Below are 25,558 nucleotides of genomic sequence, written 5' to 3' on the forward strand. Positions count from 1 at the left end.
GGATCCCAATTATCTCTCAAGCAAAGATGATAAAGCATTTGCAAAATTGGGGGTGAAAGGCTTTCTGAAAGGACCAAACTTAACTGTTTAAATTTCATTGAAAAGTTCAATTGCTAGATTCAATTGAGTTTGTGTAATTTAATACTTCTTGTCATAACTAAATCAATTTCAAATGCTTTCAAGGGTGTTTTTCCCCTTGTATTTTAAGGACAAAAACATGCACATACTTCAGCCCCTTTATCCTTTATCCATAAGTGTGTGTGTGTGTGTGTGTGTGTGTGTAATCCATATGTAAATAAACAACTCCTCAAGTAAAATATTGAGGAGATTCAAGCAGATTTGTTCTAATGACTACAGAAGAAACTATCTTTCCCTTAGATGAATGCAATGTAAGCTCTAACAATTGCCCCAGGGCATTGTGGTCTGACCACTCATTTGCTAGGGACTATTTTTAGAGTTCTGAAGTTTATAATTGGCAATTATGGGTCAAATAACTGCAAAGTTTGTATAAATGCTGATGGGCTCATAGATGACAGAAAAATAGATTTCTTGGGATGGAAATGTAAGGTTCCTGTTTGAGGCATTAGAAGCTTTGTTCAGAACCACTTGAACTAATTGCTCTGGTGATCTGAAGTCTGAGAAGGAACAAACATCTTAGAATTGCCTGGTTTGCTCTCCACTGTCTTTTCTGACTTGATAAGGAGAAACAGAGCAGGAAGACTAGCTTTGCATGTGTTTTGCTGGGAGTCCTTCTTTGCTGTAAGAAGCTTATAGTTGATTGGACAAAGCAGAATCCTTTGGTGTTTGTGGATATGAGGAGTTTGGGAATTTGTTGGCTCATGGGAACTAGTCATCATTGAAACAGTAAATCACTTTTTCTCAAAACACTCTGTTGCTGGTGGCCATCAATGATAAGAGCTCATTGCTACTCCCTTTACTGAAGAGCAGAGCAGGACAAGCTTTGGCCAACAGGAAAGCAGGGAAGAGCAGGTAGCAGATCAGCAGCTTTAAGTAGTATAGGTCATTCCTAAATAGATCAAAGATATCAAAGCCTGAAGTTCTGTTTTGAGTTGCCCAGGTACAAAGATTTCTTCACTCATAGGGAGGTATACTCCCTGCTGGATTTCTCTAAGTGTGCATCCATGTTTTCCAATGTTGATGGAATAGTGTGACCCAAGTTTGTAGGTTAATTATCATGCTTGATCATTTCTGCTTTTGCCATCTGTTGAGTAAATGTTATGATTATTCTTGCTTTTGTCTTTTGATGAGTGTTTTTCTGCCTTTGTAATAAATATTAAGTAAATGTTTTATGTTTAAGAGTTACACAGATTGTCTGGCTTTTGATTTTGAAGAGAGCCATGAAACCTCGGAGATGATGCCATGATATGGAAGTGAATTGGATTTAAGTGTGGGAGGGCTATAGAGGGTCAGCTGCCTCATTTTCCCCTCCAGAGCCACATGGGTCCATTGGCCAGATATAGATCAGAATGACTGCAGTGGTCCTGGATGCAATGGGAGACCTTGACTTTCTCAAGCTAAGGTCTTCAATGGGTGTCAGTTTGACTGAGGCCACACCCATTTTATAATTAAGGCTTGCAATTGTGGCAAAAAATCTCCTCTTTCATCAGTTATCAGAGTAATGGCATTTGATTTCATGTAAATGGGAAGCATACTAGAAGGGGCTCATGAGCTACAGTAGTAAGAATAATTTCTATATAAGCATTACTCCTAGAAACAAAGGATTCCTATTACTTAGTAACATGCTGGTGGCTTTTCTTTACATACCAGACTTGCAAGCTTACAGATCAAGAGTTCATGCCAGAATATATGTTCAGAATATGGAAGCTATTAATTTCTTGAGTACATGCCTTTTTAAAGTACATAGCTGCTGAAAATGGCTGCAACTTGTTATGTATGCAATTTTTCTCTGAGGATTCCATTGGTCCTCCAAATCACTCATAAATTTTATACTTTTTCCCCCAAACTCATTTCCCTACTATTAAAACCTGAAGGGTTCCTGATACTGGAAAATGTTGGTGCTTGCTCAGTCATAAACATGTATGCCAGTACTGGGGCTGCATGTTCCTCCCAATTCCTTGTGGTATATGTTGCCAATCGTTTAACATCATCCCAGGAACTCAACCTCTTGAGGGCTATAAAGATGTCTAAATCTGAATCAGAGTAGGCTAAATTTTATTCCTAATGATGCTGCTTTTTCTATTAAGTTGTCATTGGCTTTGCTATGCAGACCACAACATCTGGAATCCCATCTAATGCTGGTTAAAAGGCAAAAAGAAAATGCTTCTTTTGGACTTCACTGTTAAATTTAAATCTTGTTTACAGTAAGGAATTTTATCCTCACTCAGTTGCCAGACTTTTCATGATTCCATTTTGGAGATTTTCTTAGCAAAGCTAATGGAGTGGTTTACCATTTTCTTCTCCTGATCATTTTACAGATGAGAAACTGGGGCAAAAGTGGTTTGCTCAGGATCACACACAGTTACCAAGTGTCAGAGGCCAGATTTGAACTCATGAAGTTGAGTCTTTCAGAATGCAAGCCCTATACTCTAACCACTGTACCACCTGGCTGTCCCATGGGGAATGACCAATAGAAAGGTCTAGCACAGGGAATGGAGGGAGTGTTTATTAGACAAGATGTAAAAGATCATGAAATTTCCATAAATGTTCATTATATTTCTCTTACTTAAATATTTATTTTATGTTTTCAGAATCTAAGTTTTTTATTTAGGATTTTGGTCTTTTTTGTTATTGTCTTGGTCTAGACCTAACTTTCATGATTATAGGGAACTCCTTCCATCAATGTAGTTAACACCTTTTCAATTTATCATCTCAATTTCCTATAATCCTAAAAGGTTATCTGTTTCCCAGGATCACATAGCTAGTATATTTTAGGGGAAGAACATAATTCAAAGCCTTCCTGATTCTAAGGCCAACCTTCTGGTTCTGAATTATACTATCTTCCTCTTCTCTTTTTTTAAACAATCATAGAATCAGAGATTTGGATTCAACAGGGACTTCAGGGTATATCAAGTCTAGCTCTCACATTTTACAGATGAGGAAACTGAGTCTCAGAGAGGGCATGTGACTTGCCCAGAGTTACAGAGCTGGTAAATATCTTGAGGCAGAATTTGGCCCCATGTCTTCTACTTTTTTAAATTTATTTTTGAACCCACAATTCTTAAATCCTGTGTCCAGTGTCCTATCCACTACACCAAGTTGCCACAGTAATTTAAGTTTAATAAAGAAAGGGAGAGTTGGTGAAGGTGGGAAATCCCTGGGAATACTACTGATTTCAGAATCAAAATTTTAGAATCACATTTCTTAGCTATGGCACTGTGTACAAGTCAGACTCTCAGAATCTGTTTTCCTATCTCTAAGATAGAGGTAATAATTACTTAGTTTACCAGTTAGTTTCATTAAAATGCTTATAGATATTGAAAAGCCCAATAAAAAGGTAAATTCGTATCTGGTTTTCTGGAAGATTTGCTGTACCATCTAAGTGCCCAAGAATGTCTTTAGATTAAAATGGAAGTTTTCTAATTTACTGTCAGTTGGAGCAATGCCCAAGGCTTGTCTGTGTGTCACTAGTTTCCAGTCTGGTTTAGTTTTGTTCAAACACATGCTTTTCATGAACCTCACGACAGAAGCAAACTCTTTTGAACAAAAAGAATTGTGAATTAAAGACTTTATAACTTGGAAGGGTCTTTGAACAGAGAACTGTGCACCCAAAATATACCTTGGACTTGCCTTTGTCCCTCAGTCTCTGCCTATGGCTTGACTCTACTTGAATGGAATAACAGGGCTGCTCTAACTGGCTTATGAATCTATTCTTTGTTCCATTTTTTTTTCAGTGCAGCTCCTTATCAGGTGCCTATTTCCATCAAAGAATAAGTGGGACAAAGAATGAAATAGGAAGGAAAGGAAGATGAGCCCTTGCTAGGTCCAACTTTTTTCAGTCTTGTTCAGCCTGATACCATGAATAACTCAGTGGATATGGCCATTTGACAAAGCTCCTGGGCCATGGATTCAATTAAGTAGTCATCTAGAAGTCATGGGATTTTAGACCTGACAGGAACCACTGAGATCATTTAATATGGGTCAACCATCCTGGTTGATGCACAAGGGAATCCTGAAAAACTTAGCTAAAGGTCACATAACTAATTAAGGTCATTTCTGGTCCAGGGTTATTTCCAATATTACTGTCTTATTTTCCCATTTTCAATGTCATTTCATCTCTTTCTTTTCTTTTTTCTTTTTCATATTTGGCATTAGCTGATTCTAGAAGCCCTAAGTTAGATGGTAGCATAGCCATTTTACAGAAGTGGCTGGTAAGATACAAAGTCACTCTTATTTAACATCCTTTATATATTTAAATATTCAGATAATTGGTTGAAGAACCTTGATATTTAACTCCTAAATCTCACTGCTTTCTCTTACAATGTTATGGAGAAATGAGATTGTTAGAGCAGGTCAATCAGTCCCTATCCTATGGAATCACAAGGCTCTTCTGTTAGTTTGTATACTTTAGAATCTTTGCATTAGCAGATGGTGTAAATATCATTTAGTCCTGCCCTTACCTGAAATACAAGGTGATGACTCCTGTCTATGACAGCTGATTGATGCTTGTCTAAACTGGGCTTTTTATAGCTTTTTATTTACAAATATATGCATAGGTAATTTTTCAGCATTGACAGTTGCAAATCCTTTTATTCCAACTTTTCCTCTCTTTCTCCCCACCCCTCCCCCTGATGGCAGGTTGACCAATAAATGTTAAATATGTTGAAGCATAAATTAAATACAATATATGTATACATGTCCAAACAGTTATTTTGCTGTACAAAAAGAATTGGACTTTGAAATAGTGTACAATTAGCCTGTGAAGGAAATAAAAAATGCAGGCAGACAAAAATTGAGGGATTGGGAATTTTATGTAGTGGTTCATAGTCATCTCCCAGAGTTCTTTCCCTGGGGGTAGCTGGTTCAGTTCATTACTGCTCTATTGGAACTGATTTGGTTCATCTCAGTGGGCCAGTTCCATAACAATTGATCATTATATAGTATTGTTGAAGTATATAATGATCTCCTGGTCCTGCTCATTTCACTCAGCATCAGTTCATATAAGTCTCTCCAGGCCTTTCTGAAATCATCCTACTGGTCTTTTCTTACAGAACAATAATATTCAATAATATTCATATACCACAATTTATTCAGCCATTCTCCAACTGATGGGCATCCACTCATTTTCCTGTTTCTAGCCATTACAAACAGGGCTGCCACAAACATTTTGGCACATACAGGTCCCTATCTCTTTGGGATATAAACCTAGTAGTAGCTCTGCTGGATCAAAGGCTATATGCACAGTTTGATTGCTTTTTGAGCATAGTTCCAAATTGCTCTCCAGAATGGCTGGATGTATTCACAATTCCACCAATAATGTATCAGTGTCTAGAATGGGCTTCTTAAACTTTTTCCATGTTTGATTCCTTTTTGCCAGAGAAATTTTTATGTGACCCTGGGTATATAGATATATAAAATAAGTATACAAATCAAACATTTACTGATAATGAGTCATAATTTCTCATCTTCCCACATTCAGTTATGAGATCCAGTATAGGTCATACATCACAGTGTAAGAAGTCTAGACTGCTTGAATACTATTAATGAAGAAGAGGTTAGATCTGGAAAGACAAATAAAAGATTATTAATTGGAAAAAAACTATTTTTAAAAAGGAACCAATCCATTGTTTTTGACTAGCTAGAGAGGTAGACTTCTGGAGTGGTTGAGAGCTAATCTCAAATCAGGAAGACCTGGGTTCAGGTCTGGCCTCTGACACACATTGACTGTGTGATCCTGGCCCAGTCATTTAACCTTTCACTGGTTTAGGCCATTCTCTAGCATATAAACTAAAGGGAAGGTGCTGACAACCTTCATTGGTAGATGAAGTTTCCTCACTCCATTAATAAAATCCCAAGTTCTGTCTCCTATCCCTATCTAGTTATTAGTAAATTCTTACATTTATTTTTAGGAGATTGACTTCCCCCTTTCTTCTTCTAGTTTCCTTGGGAGAAAGTTGTATGAAAAAGAACAAGAAAAGGATGAGATTTTTAAAAGGGGGAAGGAGAAGTTCAGGGAAGGTGTGAAAAGCTGAAGAATGCATTTGTGGAGGGGAAGTGTATTTCCTTGAATACAGAAAAATTAGAATTTGATTTAATGAAGAACTCTTATGGTAATCAAGGTTCAGAAAATCAAGTATAGACTATCACTAGAATGGCGTTAAGAACTCCCAGGCTATCCAAAGGACTTTGCCAAGTTGCCCTAAGTGAGAATGTACATACACTGACATTCACATTAACAAAAAACTAGCAAAAATGTTGCTAGGTATTAGGGACACAGTGGCCAAACTCCCAACAGTGCCTGCCCTCAGGAAGATTGCATTCTGTTGATGGGAAACAACATGTGCTCAGACAAATGAGTACTAATAAGTGATTTTGAGCACTAGAAGAATCTTTACATAGTGGAAAGAATATTGGATTTAGAGCCTGGAGATTTGGGTTTGATTTTAAGCCTTTGCATAATATTAGCTATATCTTGGGTGAGATTTTTTGAATTTCAATTTTCCCAATCTTTAAAATGGGAATAATAATAATAATATAATATTATGACTTTAAAGTCATAATGTGCTATCATGGAATGAACAGAGCTTCCCTCCTATATACCATTATTGAAAGGTTCTGGGCTTTAATCTGTGCCACATCAGCTGTCCCTCGGGTTTCACCTCAAGGTCTGGCTGAAGCATGAGACTGGCTTTCCCTACAAAACTGCCTTGGCAAAAGGACACCCTCAGTTGTATTATCTTTGCATGCTGAAACTACCTGACTTTCAAATGAACTTGTCCCAGGTACTTTTCTGACTTTCTTGGGTTCTAAAGAATACATATACAGCCAACCTCCCAAGTTCTCATGAGAAAAGAGCTTTGAAATGGGACCTTAGATAAGTGAACATTTCCTCCATTGTTGGTCAAGGGCAAAATGGAGAGACAGAGTGACCCATTGAAAGGTGAACTGGTCTGGAGGGCATCAGAAAACTCCTTTTTAAGACTTACCAGCTTAATGAACTGGATAAGTACCTTAACTACTTCATCTGTAAGGTGAAATGGAGGGGATATGGTTTGCTAAATATCCTTTAGAATCCCTATTATCTCAAGATCTATGAACCCTGAATATGAGTTGTGCCAAAATTTGGTGGTTTCTATGATACACATTTTTATTTGTTTGTTTTCTTTTTTTCAGAAGATACTTTCTAATACAAAGTGAATTTTTTGACCCTTAGAACTGGCTTCTTCTACATACTCCATGTTGTGGGTGAAAGGAATTCAAATTAGAGACTTACCATATGGAGTGGGCATACTTGTGGAGGGTGAGGGATTTGGGTTGACCTTGTTACTGATTCCTTGGGCTGGATATTGGGCTGCATGGATGTGGTTTGAAGTCTATTTCTCAAGTTTGCCTTTTTCATTTGGTAACCTCTCTCTTAGCCATCACCGCCATAATGGTGACAGGAATGATTTATAGTCTCTACCCTCTCTTCTGTCTTTGGAAATATTTTTGGTCTTCACAGGAAAATAGTAGTATAGGTTTAGACTTGGAAAGAATTATAGAGTTCATCTGGTCTAGTCCCCTCATTTTATAAATGGGGAAGATGAGGCAAGGAATATCTGTCTCAATAATTAGCTGTAGAACAACAAAGGAAGGGAATATGAATGTGAAGCATATTTGGGGGGACTAATGTTACATTTCTTATGCTCTACTTTGTGTAATTTTGTTACTTAGATATAATTAAGGTTCCCATGGGTTGAATTATCATTTCTTTACAGAAATCTATAAAATCTTAAATCTATAAATCTAGCTCTTGTTTCTCTTATAAAACAAATTCCTGCTTTAATCCTGTCCAAAAAAAAAAAAAAAAAGAAAAGGAAAAAAAGATACGAAAACAAGTCTTCACTCTGAGTCTATTAGCTCTCCATCTGGAGGTGGACAGCATATTCCATTGAGTTCTCTGGAATTGTGGTGGATCCTTGTTTTGGTCATAGTTGGCTAAGTCTTTCAAAATTATCATTACAATGTATATATCTGGTTTTTCTGCTTCCATTCTCTTCCTTTGTATATATTTCATGTAATATATGTTTTTTTCTTTTGTTAGAATGCAAGCTTCTTAAGGTCAAGCACTTCCATTGCTGTTGTTTTGTTGTTGTTTTAGATCTTTAATCATGGAGTACATTAGCCATGGCATTAGAAATGCTTTGTTGTTGTTCAGTTTCAATCGTGTCTTACTCTTCATGACTTCATTTGGAGTTTTTTGAGATACTGGAATGGTTTGCTGGTTCCTTCTCCAGCTCACTTTACAGATGAGGAAGCTGAGGCAAATGTGTGACTTGCCTAGGGTCACAAAAGTAGTAATTATTTGAGACCAGATTTCAACTCAGAAATGTGAGTCTTCCTGATTCCATGCCCAGAACTCTATCCATTGCATCTCCCTACTGGTTGATTGATTTATTGACTAGTTTTTACTCTGCCCTCTGGTATACTATAAAATATAGATATTTTTTTCTTCTAGATGACAAGTTTCCAATAGTTAGAGGTAGCAATTATGCCTGCTCCACCTCTTGTCCATGATTAACATTCTCAGTTCTTTCAACCTTTCATCATATGGAATGATTTTGTTGCTTCTTTATGGATGCATGGCTCTAATATGGGTCCCACTTTACTAATACCTCTTTGAAATAAGGTTCTCACAAGTAATGTCAATGCTGCAGTTGTTACCTACCTGAAGAGAGTACCCTGGGACTCTTCTTTCTTGTTCCCTGCAGGCCTTCATATTAATACAGCCTAAGACTGGACTAGGTAACCTTGGCATATTAATTGATTCATGTTAGAGATGTAGGATCTCAAATCCCTATGTTATCTTCTCAACAGTTGCAGTGTAACTTGTTCTATATATGTATTAAAGTACAAGATTTTATTCTTTCTTGCTTTTTAAAAAAAAATAAATATTTTTATTAATTTTATAAATATTTTAGTTCCAAATTCTTTTCCTCCCTCCAGTCCTTCCCCCATCCATTGGGAATGCAAGCAAAGTAATATATGATAATATATTGATAATATGCATGTATGCAAACAATATAATATTCATATACATTTGCATATATATGCAAATTTTTTGTTCATGCATTTCAATGGTATCTGACTTTTGAGTTTTTTTTTTAAAGATATTGTATTTGTCATTTCCTTCTCTAGTTTATTTGACAAATGGGGAAACTGAGGCAAACAGGATTAAGTCACTTATCCAGGGTCATGTAGCTAGTATATAAGGCCAGATTTGAATGCAAGAAAATGAGTCTTCTTGAGTCCAGGCCCAGAACTCTATCCACTGCTCTACCTAGCTGCCCCAAAACATGAGAAACTTTTCTATATTAGCTATGTTATAAAAAAATTTGCATGAAAAATTAGGTGGGAAAAATATATATTTCCATCTGCACTTAAAGTTCATCACTTCTCTCTTTGGATGTGAATAGCATTTTTCATCATGAGTCTCTCATGAGAATTGTAGATCATTGTATACAGAATAACTTTCACAGTTGGATCATCATTACAACATTGCTATAAGTTTTCTCCTGGTTCTGCTCACTTCACTTTATATCAACTCATATAAGTCTTCCCAAGTTTTTCTGAACCAATTGCCTTGTTATTTCTTATAGCACAATAGTTTTTTGTCGCAGTCATTCCATAAAGCAAATAGTATTTTTAAGAGAAAAAAAAAAGCAGCTCAAGTGATAGGTACATTGAAGAAGTTTGAAAATACGTGCAATATGAAACACCTGTGCACTACCCACCTCTGTAGAAAGTTAGGTTGGAAGTTTCTTCTTATCTCGCTTCATTCAAGTCCTACATGATCCTTATAATTTTCTTATATTCTTTTAATTTTTTTGGTATGTAGTTGTTCTTTCCTTTTACATTGTTTTAGTCATTGTATATATTATTTTCTTGACTCTGCCTGGCTTACTCCACATCAGTTCATGATCAGTCTTTCCATACTTCTTTGTATTCATCATGCATATAATTTTTTATATTTATCTTAATTTTATTATTCCATTACATTCACGTACTACCCTAATTGATAGGTACCTACTTTGTTTCCAATTCTTTGCTATCAAAAAAGTGAAGGAAGAAATATTTTGTTGTATATAGAGACTATCTTCTTATCAGTACTTCCTTGGAATATGAGTTCAATAATGGAGTCTCTGGTTTAAAAAAAATGGACATTTTAGTCACATATTTCCAAATTGCTGTGCCATTTTATAGCGGCACCAACAATGTGTTAGTATGCCTATCATTTCATAATTCCTCGCACATTAGTTGTTGCCTTTTTTCATCATCTTTGCCAATTTTCATACTTTAAAGTAGAACTTTAGCATTGTTTTGATTTGTATTTTTCTTATAATTAGTGATTGTAGAACATTCTTTCATGTGGTTATGAATACTTTATTAGTCTTGAGAATTGTTTGTTTATATCCTTTGACCACTTACCTATTGTATAATAGCTATTAGTTTTAAATATACTTATTAATTGTTTACTTATCTTGGATACTAAGTAATCAAAGTTATCTATTTTACCTTTTTTTATTGCCTCTATCTCTTGTTTGGTTAAAAATATATTTCCCACTCAAGGCTGTGAAAGTTATGTGATCTATTTCTCTTTCAATTTTTGTATAGTGTAATCTTTAATATTAAGGTCATATATCAGTTTAGAATAGATTGTGGAATATGATATAAGGTTTGATATAACCTAATTTCTGCCAGACTGCTTTACAATTTTTATCAAATAAAAAAAATTCCCTGAGTAATTCATGACTTTATTTTTAATAAATTTTATGTTTTTCTTAATATATTTTATCTTCTATCTCTGTTTTTCTCACTTTCTTCTACTGCAAAATGAGGATAATAATAGAATCTACCTCTCAGTGTTGTTGTGAGTATCAAATGAGATATTTTTTTTAAAGTGTTTTGTGTCATACCTGATACACAATAGACATTTAATGAATGCTTTTTTACCTTTCTTTCCCCTTTATCAGTTATATTCCATCTTTCCAACTCATTAGCATCTTTGAGGTTCCTTATTCTGTTATCCAAAGAATCAGTTAGCTCTTTTGCATCTGTGTCTTTTCCAGATCTCATAATTCTATCATTTGGGTCATTGATTAAAAATATTTAACAGGAAAGTTCACCATGTTGAAACAGGTAGATCATGACCCTTCAAATCAGACAACTTAGCTTCACATCCTGAATATCAAGCTTGGGCCATAAGAAACAAGGAATGATAGAGTTTCAAAGAAGCTTGGGAAAATCTCTGTGAATTGATGCCAAGAGAAGTGAGCAGAACGAGGAGTAATACTTATAAAATAATAACAATGCTGTTTAAAAAAAGAAGAAGAAGAACACAAATAAAAAGACTTGCGAACTGATAACAGATTGACCAACTGTAATTTCAAAGGACAGCTAATGAAGTACACTACCCAAGCTCTGGGCAGAGGGGTTACAGATTCAAGCAAGAAAAATGAGATAGACAGTTTTACACATGGCCAGTGTGAGAATGTGTTTTACTTGAGTGTAGATGTTATAATGGTTTAGTTTTTCTTCTTTCTCAAATGGGGAAAGGAAAGGTAAGTAGGGAAGAAAATAAATATTTAATTCCAGTATGGTATTCCAGTAAATTCATATACTATAATTTGTTCACTCATTTCACATTTAATGGGTACTCCCTTAGTTTCCAATTCCAGTGATTGCAAAAAACAACAACAACAAAACAGCTACACATATTTTTGTACATATGGGTACTTCTCTCCTTACTCCCATTGGAGTGTAAGCCTAAGACCACCCATTTTCTTTTAAGTGCTTATAAGCCATTCATTTATTTAATAAATATTTGCAACTTTTTGCCTAGATTGAAATGCTTATCATATCTATGGTTTATATCTTTCTTTCTCTTGTCAAGATCAGATCATCATCTTGTCTGTTTTTGAATCTAATTTTTTCTTCTATTTTGTGCAGTTAAAGATTGTTGACGCTGGCTTAACCATCATACCAAATTGTTTTAGTCCTTGGTAATATAATTCTCAGATTAGAGAGTTGGATTCATTTAAAGCAACTAGGTATAGTCTCTTGTTGAATCTTACCTATCTTGGGTTTAAGTTCCTTCCCAGTTCTGTTAGATCTACTTTTTTACTTTGAATGCAATTTTCCTGGTGGAGAAGATCAAAGGAGTCAGAGAACACTGTCATCTATAAACTTTAGGCCACCTGCCATATTTATCCTTGTTTATATGGCCTTTATGACATATGTTGTAAATGGCGATTTAAAGTGTACTCTTTTTGGAATGCCCTTTTCAGTCACTTTGGTCTCTTTAGATGTTCTTCCTCTACTTTCTACCATTTTCCCCTCATTGATATTGTCAGAATATCATGTTTAGCACTTCTAATCCTATTTGCCCTATATTTCTTTTTGATGTCTCAGAAAATGTGCTTATATCAGGTGCATATAGAAACTATGAAAACTATGTATTCTGTCAGGTTAAGTTCATTTGTTTGGGATATGCCCAGCATTCCTATTCTTAATTATTACATATTTTAAGATGATATGGCATCTTTTCCCCACTATTCCAGTTATATCCACTTCACTTCCCAGGGCTTGTTCCTTTCAACTCTGAATCTGTGATTCTATTAACTTGTGCAAGTCAGAAGAGCATTTCCCCCTGGTTTCACTTTATTAGGAGATGGAAGTTAAGACTTATATCTGGTGTCTTGCTTTTAGCTTGATGGGGCTTTTAAAAATGTCTTCAGAGCTGGAGTTCTCTGTTGATGATATATCTTTTATCTTTTCTAATTTGATGACGATTTGTATTCTCCTTTTGGTCAAGCAGCCTATATATTACACTACTTCAATGCTATCATCTCTCTTTCTTTCTCTCTCTCTCTCTCTCTCTTTCTCTTTCTTTCTTTGTTTCTGTCTTTGTATGTCTGTCTCTATGTGTCTCTTTTTCTGTCTCTTTCTCTCTCTCCTTCCCTCTCTCCCTTTCTTCCTTCCTTTTTTCTCTTCCTTTTTCCTTCCTTTCTTTCTTCCTCCTAGTCTTCCTCCCTTTCTCAAATATTCTCCACATGTCATTGCTTCATACCTCTTCCTTTCTCAATTTTGAACTGACAAGCAATAACGTATTTGCTCCTTTTAATGCATATCATCCTAGTTCTCTTGGGCTCCACTTGCCTTGTAATTTGCCAAACCAAAATACCTTCCTAAGTCACCATTTCACTTCCAAAAAAAATGATGTTTCTTCTATTACATTACAAGCTCCTTGAAGGCAAGGAAATCTTAACTTTTGTATATTTATCTTTAGGGCTTAGTGCAGTGCTTGACACATAGTGAGAACTTAATACATTCTTTGAAGAATACATTAATTCACTCATTTACACACATGTATATTTTTTCTTGACATATGGTACTACTCTACCACTCCTTCAATTCAATTTTTTTCCCAGAAAAAAGTGCAAGCTTTTTTCATGGTGGTAAAGAAATGGAAACTATCAGAGTACTTAAAAACTGAGAAGTGAAGTATATAATGATCTCCTGGTCCTGCTCATTTCACTCAGCATCAGTTCATGTAAGTCTCTCCAGGCCTTTCTGAAATCATCCTATTGGTCATTTCTTACAGAACAGTAATATTCCATAATATTCATATACCACAATTTATTCAGCCATTCTCCAACTGATGGACATCCATTCAGTTTCCAATTTTTAGCCACTACAAAAAGGGCTGCCACAAACATTCGTGCACATACAGGTCCCTTTCCCTTCTTTATAATCTCTTTGGGATATAATCCCAGTAGTAACACTGCTGGATCAAAGGGTATGCACAGTTTGATAACTTTTTGAGCATAGTTCCAAACTACTCTCCAAAATGGTTGGATTCGTTCACAACTCCACCAACAATGCATCAATGTCCCAGTTTTCCCGCATCCCCTCCAACAATCATCATTATTTTTTCCTGTCATCTTAGCCAATCTGACAGGTGTGTAGTGGTATCTTAGAGTTGTCTTAATTTGCATTTCTCTGATTAATAATGACTTGGAGATCATTATATACTTCAACAACAATACTATATGATGACCAGTTCTGATGGACCAGGCCATCCTCAGCAACGAGATCAACCAAATCATTTCCAATGGAGCAGTAATGAACTGAACCAGCTATGCCCAGAAAAAGAACTCTGGGAGATGACTAAAAACCATTACATTGAATTCCCAATCCCTATATTTATGCACACATTGCTTTTTTATTTCCTTCACAAGCTAATTGTACAATATTTCAGAGTCTGATTCTTTTTGTACAGCAAAATAACGTTTTGGTCATGTATACTTATTGTGTATCTAATTTATATTTTAATATATTTAACATCTACTGGTCATCCTGCCATCTGGGGGAGGGGGTGGGGGTTAAGAGGTGAAAAATTGGAACAAGAGGTTTGGCAATTGTTAATGCTGTAAAGTTACCCATGCATATATCCTGTAAATAAAAAGCTATTAAATAAATAAAAAAATGATTGACCACTGATAAAAAAAAAAAAAAAACTGAGAAGTGGAAGAACAAGTTGTTATGTATGAATGTATTGTATTGTATTGTAAGATAGGATGAAGATGATGTTTTTGGAAAAACCTGAGTAGGTTTGTATGAAGTGATACAAAGTAAAATGAGCAAAACCAGGAGAACAATTGGTACAATAACAATATTTTAAAGTTATTCAATTGTGAAAGACTTAGTAACCATCACCAACACAGTAGAATTAACCATAATTCCAGCATGATGCAACATGTTAGCCTCTTCCAAATAAAAAACTCCTGAACTCAGTACTGATTGAAGTATGTGTATGCACACACACATATCTGTTATATAAACATGGCTCCTGCTAGAATTTGTTTTGTTTAACTATATTGTATTGGTGTATTATATGTGTGTATACATATATATGTGTGTGTGTGTGTTTATATGTGATGGGCTATATTATTCTTGATTTCTCACTGGATGGGGGTAGGGGGAGGTGAGAAGGAATGAATTTAGAACTGAAAATAAAATGAAATTGAATATATTTTTAAGTTTGACACATTCCCTGGAATGTCCCCAGTGGTGACTTTCTACTTTGTTCCTTTGAGGCAAAGTTTGATTTTTAGAAATAAACAAAAGACATTCAGAACTAAGGTGGATGATCAAGCCAGATGAAAAATGAACTGTGATTATTAACTAAAAGAATGTGCTCTTCTTAGCTGTGTGACCCTAGGCAAGTCACTTAACCCCAATTGCCTCAGGGGAAAAAAAGAATGTTCTTTTACTTCTTATAAATTGACTGTGATGTAAAAAAGAAAAAAGGTAGAAGAAGTCTGGGTAGTGGCAGTTTTAATGGGATATATGTCCGTAGCTAGTTTGAAGGGACAAAAATTCATAAGTCCTGGTTATTTAAAAAAAATCATCTTTGATTCGTATCCACACCTTATTATGATTGTTTGACAGAAGAATCTATTTGGAAATATATGCAGTTACTACATATACATTTTTCTTCATTTGCAATTTGATGGGTGTTCTATTTCCTTATGATAGTCTCACCTCTCTTTACCCTACCTTAAAGGCTCTAACAGATAGTCTAAAACATCAGACATCTTTTAGAAAAGTCATTGAAATTTAATTTTGGAATAAATCCTTAGGCTTAACCCTACTAGATTTGCCTTGTTAATCATATTTTCTTTAGGTTAATATTAAAATTTCATTTTTATTCCATGAGCAAAAACCAAATGATTGTAGAGGAGGCAGCCAAGATGTTTTCTGGGTTATAATTAAATAATAATTGTATGGATAATTGAGAGTTAATATTATTGAAATGCTAATTGAACCATGAACATGAATATGTACTCCTTTTTGCATTAGAGAAATCCCCTGAGTTATACTGGTGACTGTGTTTCCCTTTCTTTATATCTCTGGCACATTGTTCGGTGCCTGGCTCATAGAGCCTTCTAAATGTTTAAGGATTGATTTGATTTTTTCTAATAAATCAAATACTTAACTGTTTGTTCTCTGGTCAGTATTCCTAAATGTGAGTTAAGTTCTTTCTTTTCATTTCTTTGAAATACTGAATTTTTTTCCCTACTTCATTTTGCAGAGAAATGGTCAATGCATGGTTTGCTGAGAGAATTCATCATATCCCAGTCTGTAAGGAAGGAGTCAGAGGTCATACAGAGTCCTGCTCTTGTCCTACTCAACAGAGTCCCCATTCTGAGACCACTGCTGCCCCTGGCACTCCCACCAGGAAGATCTCAGCCTCAGAGTTTGACAGACCACTCCGGCCCATTGTTGTCAAGGACGCTGAAGGAACCGTGAGCTTCCTTTGTGAATCAGAAAAGAAGGAACAGATGCCTCTGCAGCCCCCCAGATTTGGTTCTGATACAGGAGATCAGTGTTCAAGACTCTTGGAGCTTGTGAAAGATATTTCTAGTCACTTGGATGTCACAGCGCTTTGTCACAAAATCTTCTTACACATCCATGGGCTGATCTCAGCTGATCGTTATTCCCTTTTTCTGGTCTGTGAGGACAGCTCCAATGACAAATTCCTCATCAGTCGCCTGTTTGATGTTGCAGAAGGCTCCACTCTGGAAGAAGCTTCCAATAGCTGTATCCGGTTGGAGTGGAACAAGGGAATTGTGGGTCATGTGGCAGCTCTGGGGCAGCCGTTGAACATCAAAGATGCCTATGAGGTAATGAATGTCTACCTAGGATGAATGGAGGAAGTGGGGAGATTGTTCTGTATTCTATTTCATTCAACAAATTCCATTTAACACCCACTCTCTGGATGTCTTTGTCCTAGGTGCCAGCAAGCTATCACACAGGGGAGAAGGGGAAGGCAAATAAATATAGTACCAAAAACATTGAGGAGGGAGTTAAATCCTAAGACTTGGGGTGATTAGGAAAGGATTTGTGGAGGAGTTAGCACCTGGGTTGAGCTTTGAAGGATTTGAACTTTGAGACTCAGAGGAGAAGTATGGAGACCAGCTTCTGCAAATTTTAAGGTGGGAAATGGAAGATTGAGGGTGAAGCCAAGATGGCCAAGTAAAGGTAGGATTGAGTTCATGAAACAGTTAGGCTGATAGGACTGTTTAAAGATGAAAAGGAAGAAGAGTCAGGTCAGATCTATTAATGAGAATATTTCTGCTTCAAATCTTACTTGGCTTTCCACCAAACACTTTCTTCTTCAATAGGGTTAATAGCCAATGAAGAAAAACTTTCATTTTTTTAAATAGAGTTTTATCCTGTAAGACAGTGTTTTTCATGGCTTGAGCTCAAGGGTTGGGGCATGTGATCAGCCAATCAGGAGATAGGAAGATTAGTCATATCCCACTCTTTTTCAAAGTGGCTAGCTGAAGAGTTTGTCTTCAACATAACAACATCTCCCCTCAATACTACTACCCCCCAGGTCATTTCACTGTAGATGGACTAGTTCTGTGCCCTAGTGTGGTGGACAATTAAGTAACAGTTGCACTCCCCTCATGCATTAGTAGGTGGGGAGAGTGTAACTCATAATCAGTAAATACAGATGGTTTGTGATCTACAGGACTGATCTCATTACATATTTTCTTTTCTCCCAAACGTTCTCTTGTTCCAACCTGCTTATTACTGTTAGTGCCTCTAGTCTTCAAGTAACCCAGGTTCCCATTCCTTCCTCTCCTAGATATCCAGTTGCCAAATCTTAGTATTTTGAGACCTCCATAACATCTCTTACAACTGTTCCCTTCTTTCTACTCAGATTTCACCCTAGTTCAAGCCCTCATGAGCTATTACATAGAGTATTGAAATAGCCTCCTAATAAATCTCCCTGCATCTCAATCTCTGATTCATCCCCCACATAGTTAATCAAAGTGATTTTTCTAAAGCACAGGTCTGACAGTGTCAGTCCCCTAGGCAATAAACTCTCATAGCTCCTTATTATGTTTCATTTTTATTTCCTCTTATAAAATTTTTGTCTAAGATTTATGATATATGCAGTTATTAGTACAACAGTCAATATGTATAATTGCAAATAGTAAATTTACACATATTGTTGTATGCTTAGAAATGTTTTACTGAGAGCAATGTACTAGTGGTAAAAGTTTGGAGGCCATTTGTGTGGCAATAATTCATTTATGTGTTAGTGTCCAAGGAAAATGGAACAGATATGTTGGTGGTCACTGATATTCTTTAGTTAGGAAAGATGCAGAGAAAGAATTAGTTTCAAGGACAGTTTGTTGTAAAGAGTGCCATGGCAGTATAACCAGAGTTGTCCTTTATTGGCCTTAATGGGTTCTTGCAATCTGCTCTTGGGAATATCATCTCCCTTCAGTTCACTTTTTAGCAAAGAGTTTGGGCTCTAGTTGTAATGAAGGGAATGGTTTCAGAGAAACCTGGAAATTCTTGTATGAACTAATGTAAAGTGAATTAAGCAGAATCAGGGGAACAGTGTACACTGTAATAGCAATATTGTAATAACAATCAATTGTGAAAGACTTAAGAACCGTGATCAATGCAGTGATGAACCATGAGTCCAGAACACTAAAGAAGACATATCACTCATCTCCTGCCAGAGAGGGAAGGAGCTAAAATTGCAGAGACAGACCTTTTTTGCTTATGGCCAATATGGGCTTTGTTTTGCTGGACTTGTATTTATGATGAGCATTTTCTTTTTCTTTCTTTCTTTCTTTCTTTCTTTCTTTCTTTCTTTCTTTCTTTCTTTCTTTCTTTCTTTCTTTTTTGGTTCAATGGGAAAGGTTCCTCAGAGGGACAGAATACCAGTGAATGCATAAACAAATTCAATTTTAAACATAATAGGTTTAGACTGCATTATTTTTGAAGTCCGTTTTAGTTCTATGTTCTGTGATTCCTTGATTTGTTTTATTTTTGAATAAGTGCAGCCTAACAGAGACAAATAGAAGCAAGCAGAGAATTAAAGCTAAAGGATCATAGATGACTTAAAGGGAGGTCATCAAATCCAATCCCCTTCATTTTATAGATTAAATTACTAAGGCCCAGATGTCACACAGCTAGTAAATGTCTGTGGCAAAATTTGAATTTGAATTTGAATCCAGTTTTTCCTGACCTTAGTCCCAGTGTTCTGTCAGCTACACCAGGCATTCTAAATATCTTTGGTATCATGGACCTCTTTGGTAGTCTGATAAAGTCTATGGTTTCTTTTCTAGAATAATGTTTTCAAGTAAAAGCTTTAATTTCTTAATATAGTGCTGTAAGTTTTGCAAGGTACTTTACAAATATTTTATTATTTAATCCCCACAGCAGCTCTATTTGGTAGGTGTTATTATGATTCCTATTTTGCAGATAAGGCAGAGGTGAAGTAATTTGTCTAGGGTGACACAGCTAGTAAGTGGCTGAGGCTGAATTTGAAATTAAGTATGCTTGATTCCCATCTAGTATTTTATTCACTGTGCCCATTATTTCCCTTTAAATTTTAAAATATATAAGATTACCTCCTTTCCCCCCAAAAAAAAAAAAAAAATCTTCCCCCATTAGAATAAAGCTCCTTGACAGCAAAAACTATTTACTCTTAAGTGTATTATTTCTAGTGGTTAACACAGTTCCTGGCACATAGTAAACATCATAAATTGTTGATAAACTAAGGAAAGTAATTATATTGAAATAAAGGCATAGCTATATTGAAGAAGAAAAAAATAAGTTCATGGTGGTCCAGTTAGGAACCTCTCTTTCCAATGTGATTCTATTTGCCATGGGACCTTAATGAAGTGAGCTTGCATTCGTGACATTATGGATTCATTGTGGGATGTGACCATTAGATTTCCTATCAGGGAATAGTCTGAACATGCTTATTGTTCTGTAAACTCCTGAATGCCAGTGAAGTGATGATTTGCCAACTAGACTTGGCACAGGGCTTCTGGCTTTGATATCCTCATTCTTTATCTGTTTGCATGTAATTAGTATATTGTTTACATTATAGAATTAGATAATGGTTTTTTTATTCTGCCTTCAGCAGAAAATATTTAACTGCACAAAGGGCTTCTAACCTTGCCATAGGTTTCTGAATAGGTTTCTAATTAACCTAGGAATTGGTCGTTTGTAGGAATGGTTTTTAAATTATTGAACCATGAACACCTCATGCCTCCCAACCAAAATTGTTAGAGTCAGCGTTTAAAAATTTATAGTAGAAAGTATGCCTTTTCCTCATTTAGGAATAATAATAATAGGAACAACAAAAATAATTAATAATAATGGTAATAGCTATCATTTATATAGCACTTGAAGGTTTGCTAAGTAAGCATTTGACAAATATTATCTCATTTAATTCTCACAATGACTCTAGGAGGTCACCAGTCCTATTTTTATCCTCATTTATTCCTCATTTTATCCTCAGATGAGGAAATTGAGACTCAGAAAAAGGATCACACAGAAAGTATCTGAGAGGGGCAGATAATTTTCTTTCTTTATATTTTGCTAAAGGAACCCGAAATCAGGAGAATTTGAGTTCAAATTTGGTTTCAGACATTTAATACTAGCTGTGTGACCCTGGGCAAGTCAACTCCAGTTGCCTAAACAAAACAAACAAACAAAAAAAAAAAAAGAAGAAAGAAAGAAAACAAAACAAAGAATGAAACAAAGCAGAACCTGTTTAAGGCTGACTTCAGATCTTTCTGAATCCAAGTCCAGAATTCTATTTACTGGACCAACTAACTCTAACATGAATGGGATACAATAATGGAAGGTACTTTGGACAATGTAGAAATTACTGAAGATATAGTGCCCATAGTTGTGGAAAGGTGATAAGAATACTAGGTTTTGGCTAGGGGTATACTGAGGATATATTATGTGCAAAGCACTGGGCTCTGAGAAAGATACCAATATTTATGTGACATGGGTCCTGCCCTAAAGTAACTTATAGTCTAGCAGGGGATAGTAAGATAGGGATTAGACCTCAAGAGTTTTGGAAACTCTATCCCCTAAGACAAGTCAGCACATTCCTGTATCCTGTATCATTGTAGAGTAGTTTAGGGGACTAGGAGATCAAATGACTTGTCTAAAATCACATAGCCATGATAAGTTGGAGATCAGATTCAAACTCAGGGCTTCTTGTTTTCAAGGATGGCTCACTCTCCACTTCAGTGTGCTGTCTCCCTAAGATATCCATGCAAGTAAGCATTAGATGGATTAGAATGCAAAAATGGCTAAGAGATACCAGATATTCCAATAGTTCAAAGACTTGTTGAGAGGGCACACCTGTTTGGCTTAGGTACAAAGATGACTTCAGAAAGAAGGGTCATTTGATTTACGCTTTGAAAGGTGAGAATTTTCAGTAGTTGAAGTGGAGGAAGAAAAGGATACTTAAGGCATAGGCTACACAAATGGCCTGGAGCATGGTTGCAATAAAGAAACCTGTCTTTCTGAAACAAAATGAAGTAGTATTAGGTGAGTCTGGAGAACTACATTGGGACCAGTATGTCGAATGCCAGCTTTAGTAGTTTGGGGTTGTTGTTGATGTTGTTTTTTGAGTTGGTTTTCAAAGGTTTTTACATTGATCAGAGGATGTAATCAGACTATTCTGGTCAGAAAGGTCAATTTGGCAACCATGGGTAGGATGGTTTGGGGATGGGGAGATAATTTAAGAGATTATGACAACAGTCTAAGCGAGAAGTCATGAAGTTTGAAACCAGGATGAAGGCTATGGGAATGGTGATGTAGGAAGTAAACTTTGGAGGTAATAGAGAAAGTACTTAGTAATTAATGAAATAAGCATAGATGACTGAAAATTATGGAATGAGTCTAGGTCAGAATAAATATAGTGAGCTTTCTTTAAATAGGAAGGTAGGACTCCAGAGCAGGATCTGAGTATAGTGTACAATGGTATGGCATTGGGGTAATTCTTATAGGAAAAAAAAACATGAGTGAATGAATGAAAAAAATTATTGAATGTTTACTATGTGCTGAGTACATGGTATTAAACTCTAAGGATATGAAGACAAGAATAAGGCCAGTTCCTGATCTTACATTCTAAAAGGGATCTCATATTCTCAGGGATCTTACATTCTAAAAGGAGAAACAATATATATGTGGCAATGGTTGCTATGAAAGGCATTTTGACTTAGTCAATCAGTCAATAAAGATTTGTTTAGCACCTGTTATGTGCCAGATATTTTGCTAAACATTGAGTATAGAAAAGGAGGCAAAAGGCAGTCCCTGCTTTGGTAGTTACAACAACCTAGTGAAGTAGATATTATTGTCATTATTAGTATTATTATTATCATATCAGTATCATTATTTGTATTATTGTTGTTATCATTATATCATCATTCTCATTATTAATGTTATATCTCCTCTTGAGTCAGGGAGTATGAGTACATAATGTTGTATAAGCTTTCAGTGATCACTGTTGAACTGACAGCTAGTTTTTGTTGTTGTTGTTATGGGGAGGGTTCATTTGGTAGGTAAGTAGGATCGAGGAATTATATCTTAAAAGAACCATGTTAAAAACAAGACAAGTAAATTAAAGCTATAATAGTTTTAAAATCACACTAAGATTTTGGGGTTATCTGTGTGTGTGTGTGTGTGTGTGTATATGTGTGGTCAATTTGTAAATATTTGTTAAATACCAAAGTAAGAGGGATACAAGTAAGAAAAAGAAAGTCAGCCCCCTGCCTACAGGGAGCTTATAATCTAATGGAAGAGGACTGTCTAGGCTATGTGGGTTATTTTTCATTTGTGTCTAACATTTCCTGATCTTATTTGGGATTATTTTGGTAGAGATTATAGAGTGGTTTGCCATTTCCTTCTCTAGCTCATTTTACAGATAAGGAAACTGAGGCGGAGTTAAATGACTTTCTCAGAGTCACACAGCTAATACTTGTCTGAGACCAAATTTGAACGCAGGAAGAGTCTGGTATGGCATTCTTATCCACCTAGCTGCCTATGGGAAGACAGTACACAGATAAAAAGTGAAAAGAAATGAGGGAAAAAAGCTATTGAAGAAGGGACCCCAAAACTCTAAAAATCCTTGAAGGAAAAAATATCTTTCAACTCTGCCTCAGTGAGGGACCCCGCCTGAAGGAAAGCAAACAAGACAATTTAATTCTGTTATCTAGCAAAAGGAATTCCAATCCTATTGAATTGAAGAAACTCATTGAATTCCAGGTCAAACTGAAACCCTTCCAGTAGATGAGCCAACTTGGGACTCCACCCACGAGTTCCCTTCAGCTTGTAGCCAAAACTCCTATTATAGAAGAGCCAAATCTCTCCATTTGGTTCCCTGAACCCCAAACCTGCCACTAGATCTTATCATTTAACTCCCTAACCACCAGAAACCCTAATGTCATTTTGGTTCCCTAAATCTAGACCTTATCATTTGGTTCCCTACTAAAGGGAACCAAAACCTAAAACTCATCATTATCATTCAGAGGTGTGGTGGAGCCTAATCCAAGGAGTATAGCAGTCCGTGAGAAAGGAAGAGTTGATTGGCTTGGGAGCTGGCTTTAAGGGAGGTTTTAAGAGGACAGAAGGGCGGGCGCGCGCACCCACCCCCCCCCCCCCCCACACACACACACACACATGACTTGTGAGCTTTTTGAGACCAGGGACTTTTTGTTTGTTTTCCTGTGTATGTTGTTGTTTTTATCCCTGTATTTAGCAACCTTGTTCTTTGTACATTCACTTATATATCTATATAACATACACATATATATGAATACACACACACATTCTTAAACATAAAAGAAATAGCCAAACTTGGAGGAAAACACACAAGTTGTGTCCTCAGTAGATATCTGCTGCCACCATACCTTGGATGTACTATATAGCCTGGCAGTGATTTGAAACCCAGCTGGATGGCTTCCATCAACTTACAGTGTTAAAAAGGAATGTGGAAATGATTCATTAGTGTTGTTTTGAATAGTTTATATGAACAGCTTCTAAGCAAATCCTAAGTTGACCTAAACAGTACCCATGCTCAAGTGAAAGAAAAATATGTTATAAACAGTCTCTCTCTCTCTCTCTCTCTCTTCCCATTACCCCTCCATTCCCAATACTTCATAGAATTTCAAACCAGAAATCCTGGTTCAGTTCCTCATTACTGATCTGACCTTGAGAGAGACACTACCTCCCTAAGCCTTTTCTGGCTCTTGGGTAAAATTAAGGGGGTTGGATAACATGACATTGGAGTTCCCTTCAAGCTCTAAAAATGTTTTGATCTTGTGATCCTATAAACATTTTTCTTCCATGCTTGGAACTTAAACACAAATAAATGTCTTTGGGGGTTTGGGAACCAGGAAGTGGCAGAGACCATAAATTGTCTGATGGGAAAATCTAAATGATTAACATAACAAACCATTGAATGTTGAGGTCTTTCTTGGCCTTAAAAAGCCAAATCTGATAAAGATTGCAGGTAGTTACTGTACATGATAGATTGAAAAATAGATGGCATAATGTTAATTAGTGATTTTCTTGAACATTGTGACTTGCAGTTGAGCTGAATTATAATAAAAATTCTGCTATCTTAATTTGAGAATTTTATACAAAAGGTATCTAAAGAAAATCAGGATGTGTAGGTACATGTTGGTGTTGAGTTCATAAAGCTGGTATAAGGTTTTGAATTGTTTTGTGAAAAAACTCATCCCCCCAAATTCATTTCTCCTATGAAATTTGATACCATATTATTCCAGAGGGTGTGTGTGTGTGTGTGTGTGTGTGTGTGTGTATGAATTATGGGAAAGCATGTTCTCCAGAAAAGAGCAATGGAAAGAGGAAATAGAGGGTATATGGTTCAGTGTGTAGGAACTTTTTTCAAGTGGAATCTCTTTATTAAGAATTTTCCCTCTTATTTTCCAAATGTGATCACAGTTCTAGAACTGGAGAGATAGAAGTCATCATATCCAGCCCCATCATTTTATAGATGAGGAGCCCAAGAGACAAAGAGATGAAATCAACCAACAAGTATATATTAAGTGCCAGGGTCATACAGCTACTAAGTGGTTAAAGTGGAATTTGAACCCGTCTTCTTGACTTTCAGTCTAGTACCTTAGAACCATGTTTCCTCTTCAAAGAACTCTTGAAAATCCCATCTATTTAAATAAAGCCTTTGTATATATGGAGAGGTAATGTGTCATAGTGGATGGAGGACTGGACAGATAAAGTTGGGTTCAAATCTTGCTTTTCTCACTGATAAGTTTTGGGACCTTCTGCAAATTGCTTATTACTCTCTCAGCCTCAGATCCCTCATCTGTAAAAGGTACTGTTTAAGTACCTATTTGCAGGGTCATTGTTAAGCTAAAATGAGATAACTGTAAAGCGTAATAGAAATGTCAGATATTAGTATTATTATTAAATTTTCCCCAATGTGTTTCCCCCCACTGAATTTGCAACATGGGAGTCATTTTACACTGGATACCACAGTTAGAAACTCAGAAAT

At 36.0% G+C, this 25,558-nt stretch overlaps 1 protein-coding gene across 5 annotated transcripts in view; it reads left to right on the forward strand.

The window, feature by feature from the left end:
- Positions 1–25,558, forward strand: part of PDE5A (phosphodiesterase 5A) — a 193,408-nt gene that overhangs the window by 26,587 nt on the left and 141,263 nt on the right. For all 5 annotated transcript variants that reach the window (XM_012551898.3, XM_023505645.2, XM_031942433.1 and 2 more), the window contains exon 2: positions 16,274–16,865. In XM_012551898.3, the coding sequence (XP_012407352.1) occupies positions 16,278–16,865 (588 nt within the window). In that variant the 5' untranslated portion in view covers positions 16,274–16,277. The remainder of the gene's footprint in view (positions 1–16,273; positions 16,866–25,558) is intronic.

This window comes from Sarcophilus harrisii, chromosome 6, assembly GCF_902635505.1.
Source record: "Sarcophilus harrisii chromosome 6, mSarHar1.11, whole genome shotgun sequence".
NCBI classification, from domain to species: Eukaryota; Metazoa; Chordata; class Mammalia; order Dasyuromorphia; family Dasyuridae; genus Sarcophilus; species Sarcophilus harrisii.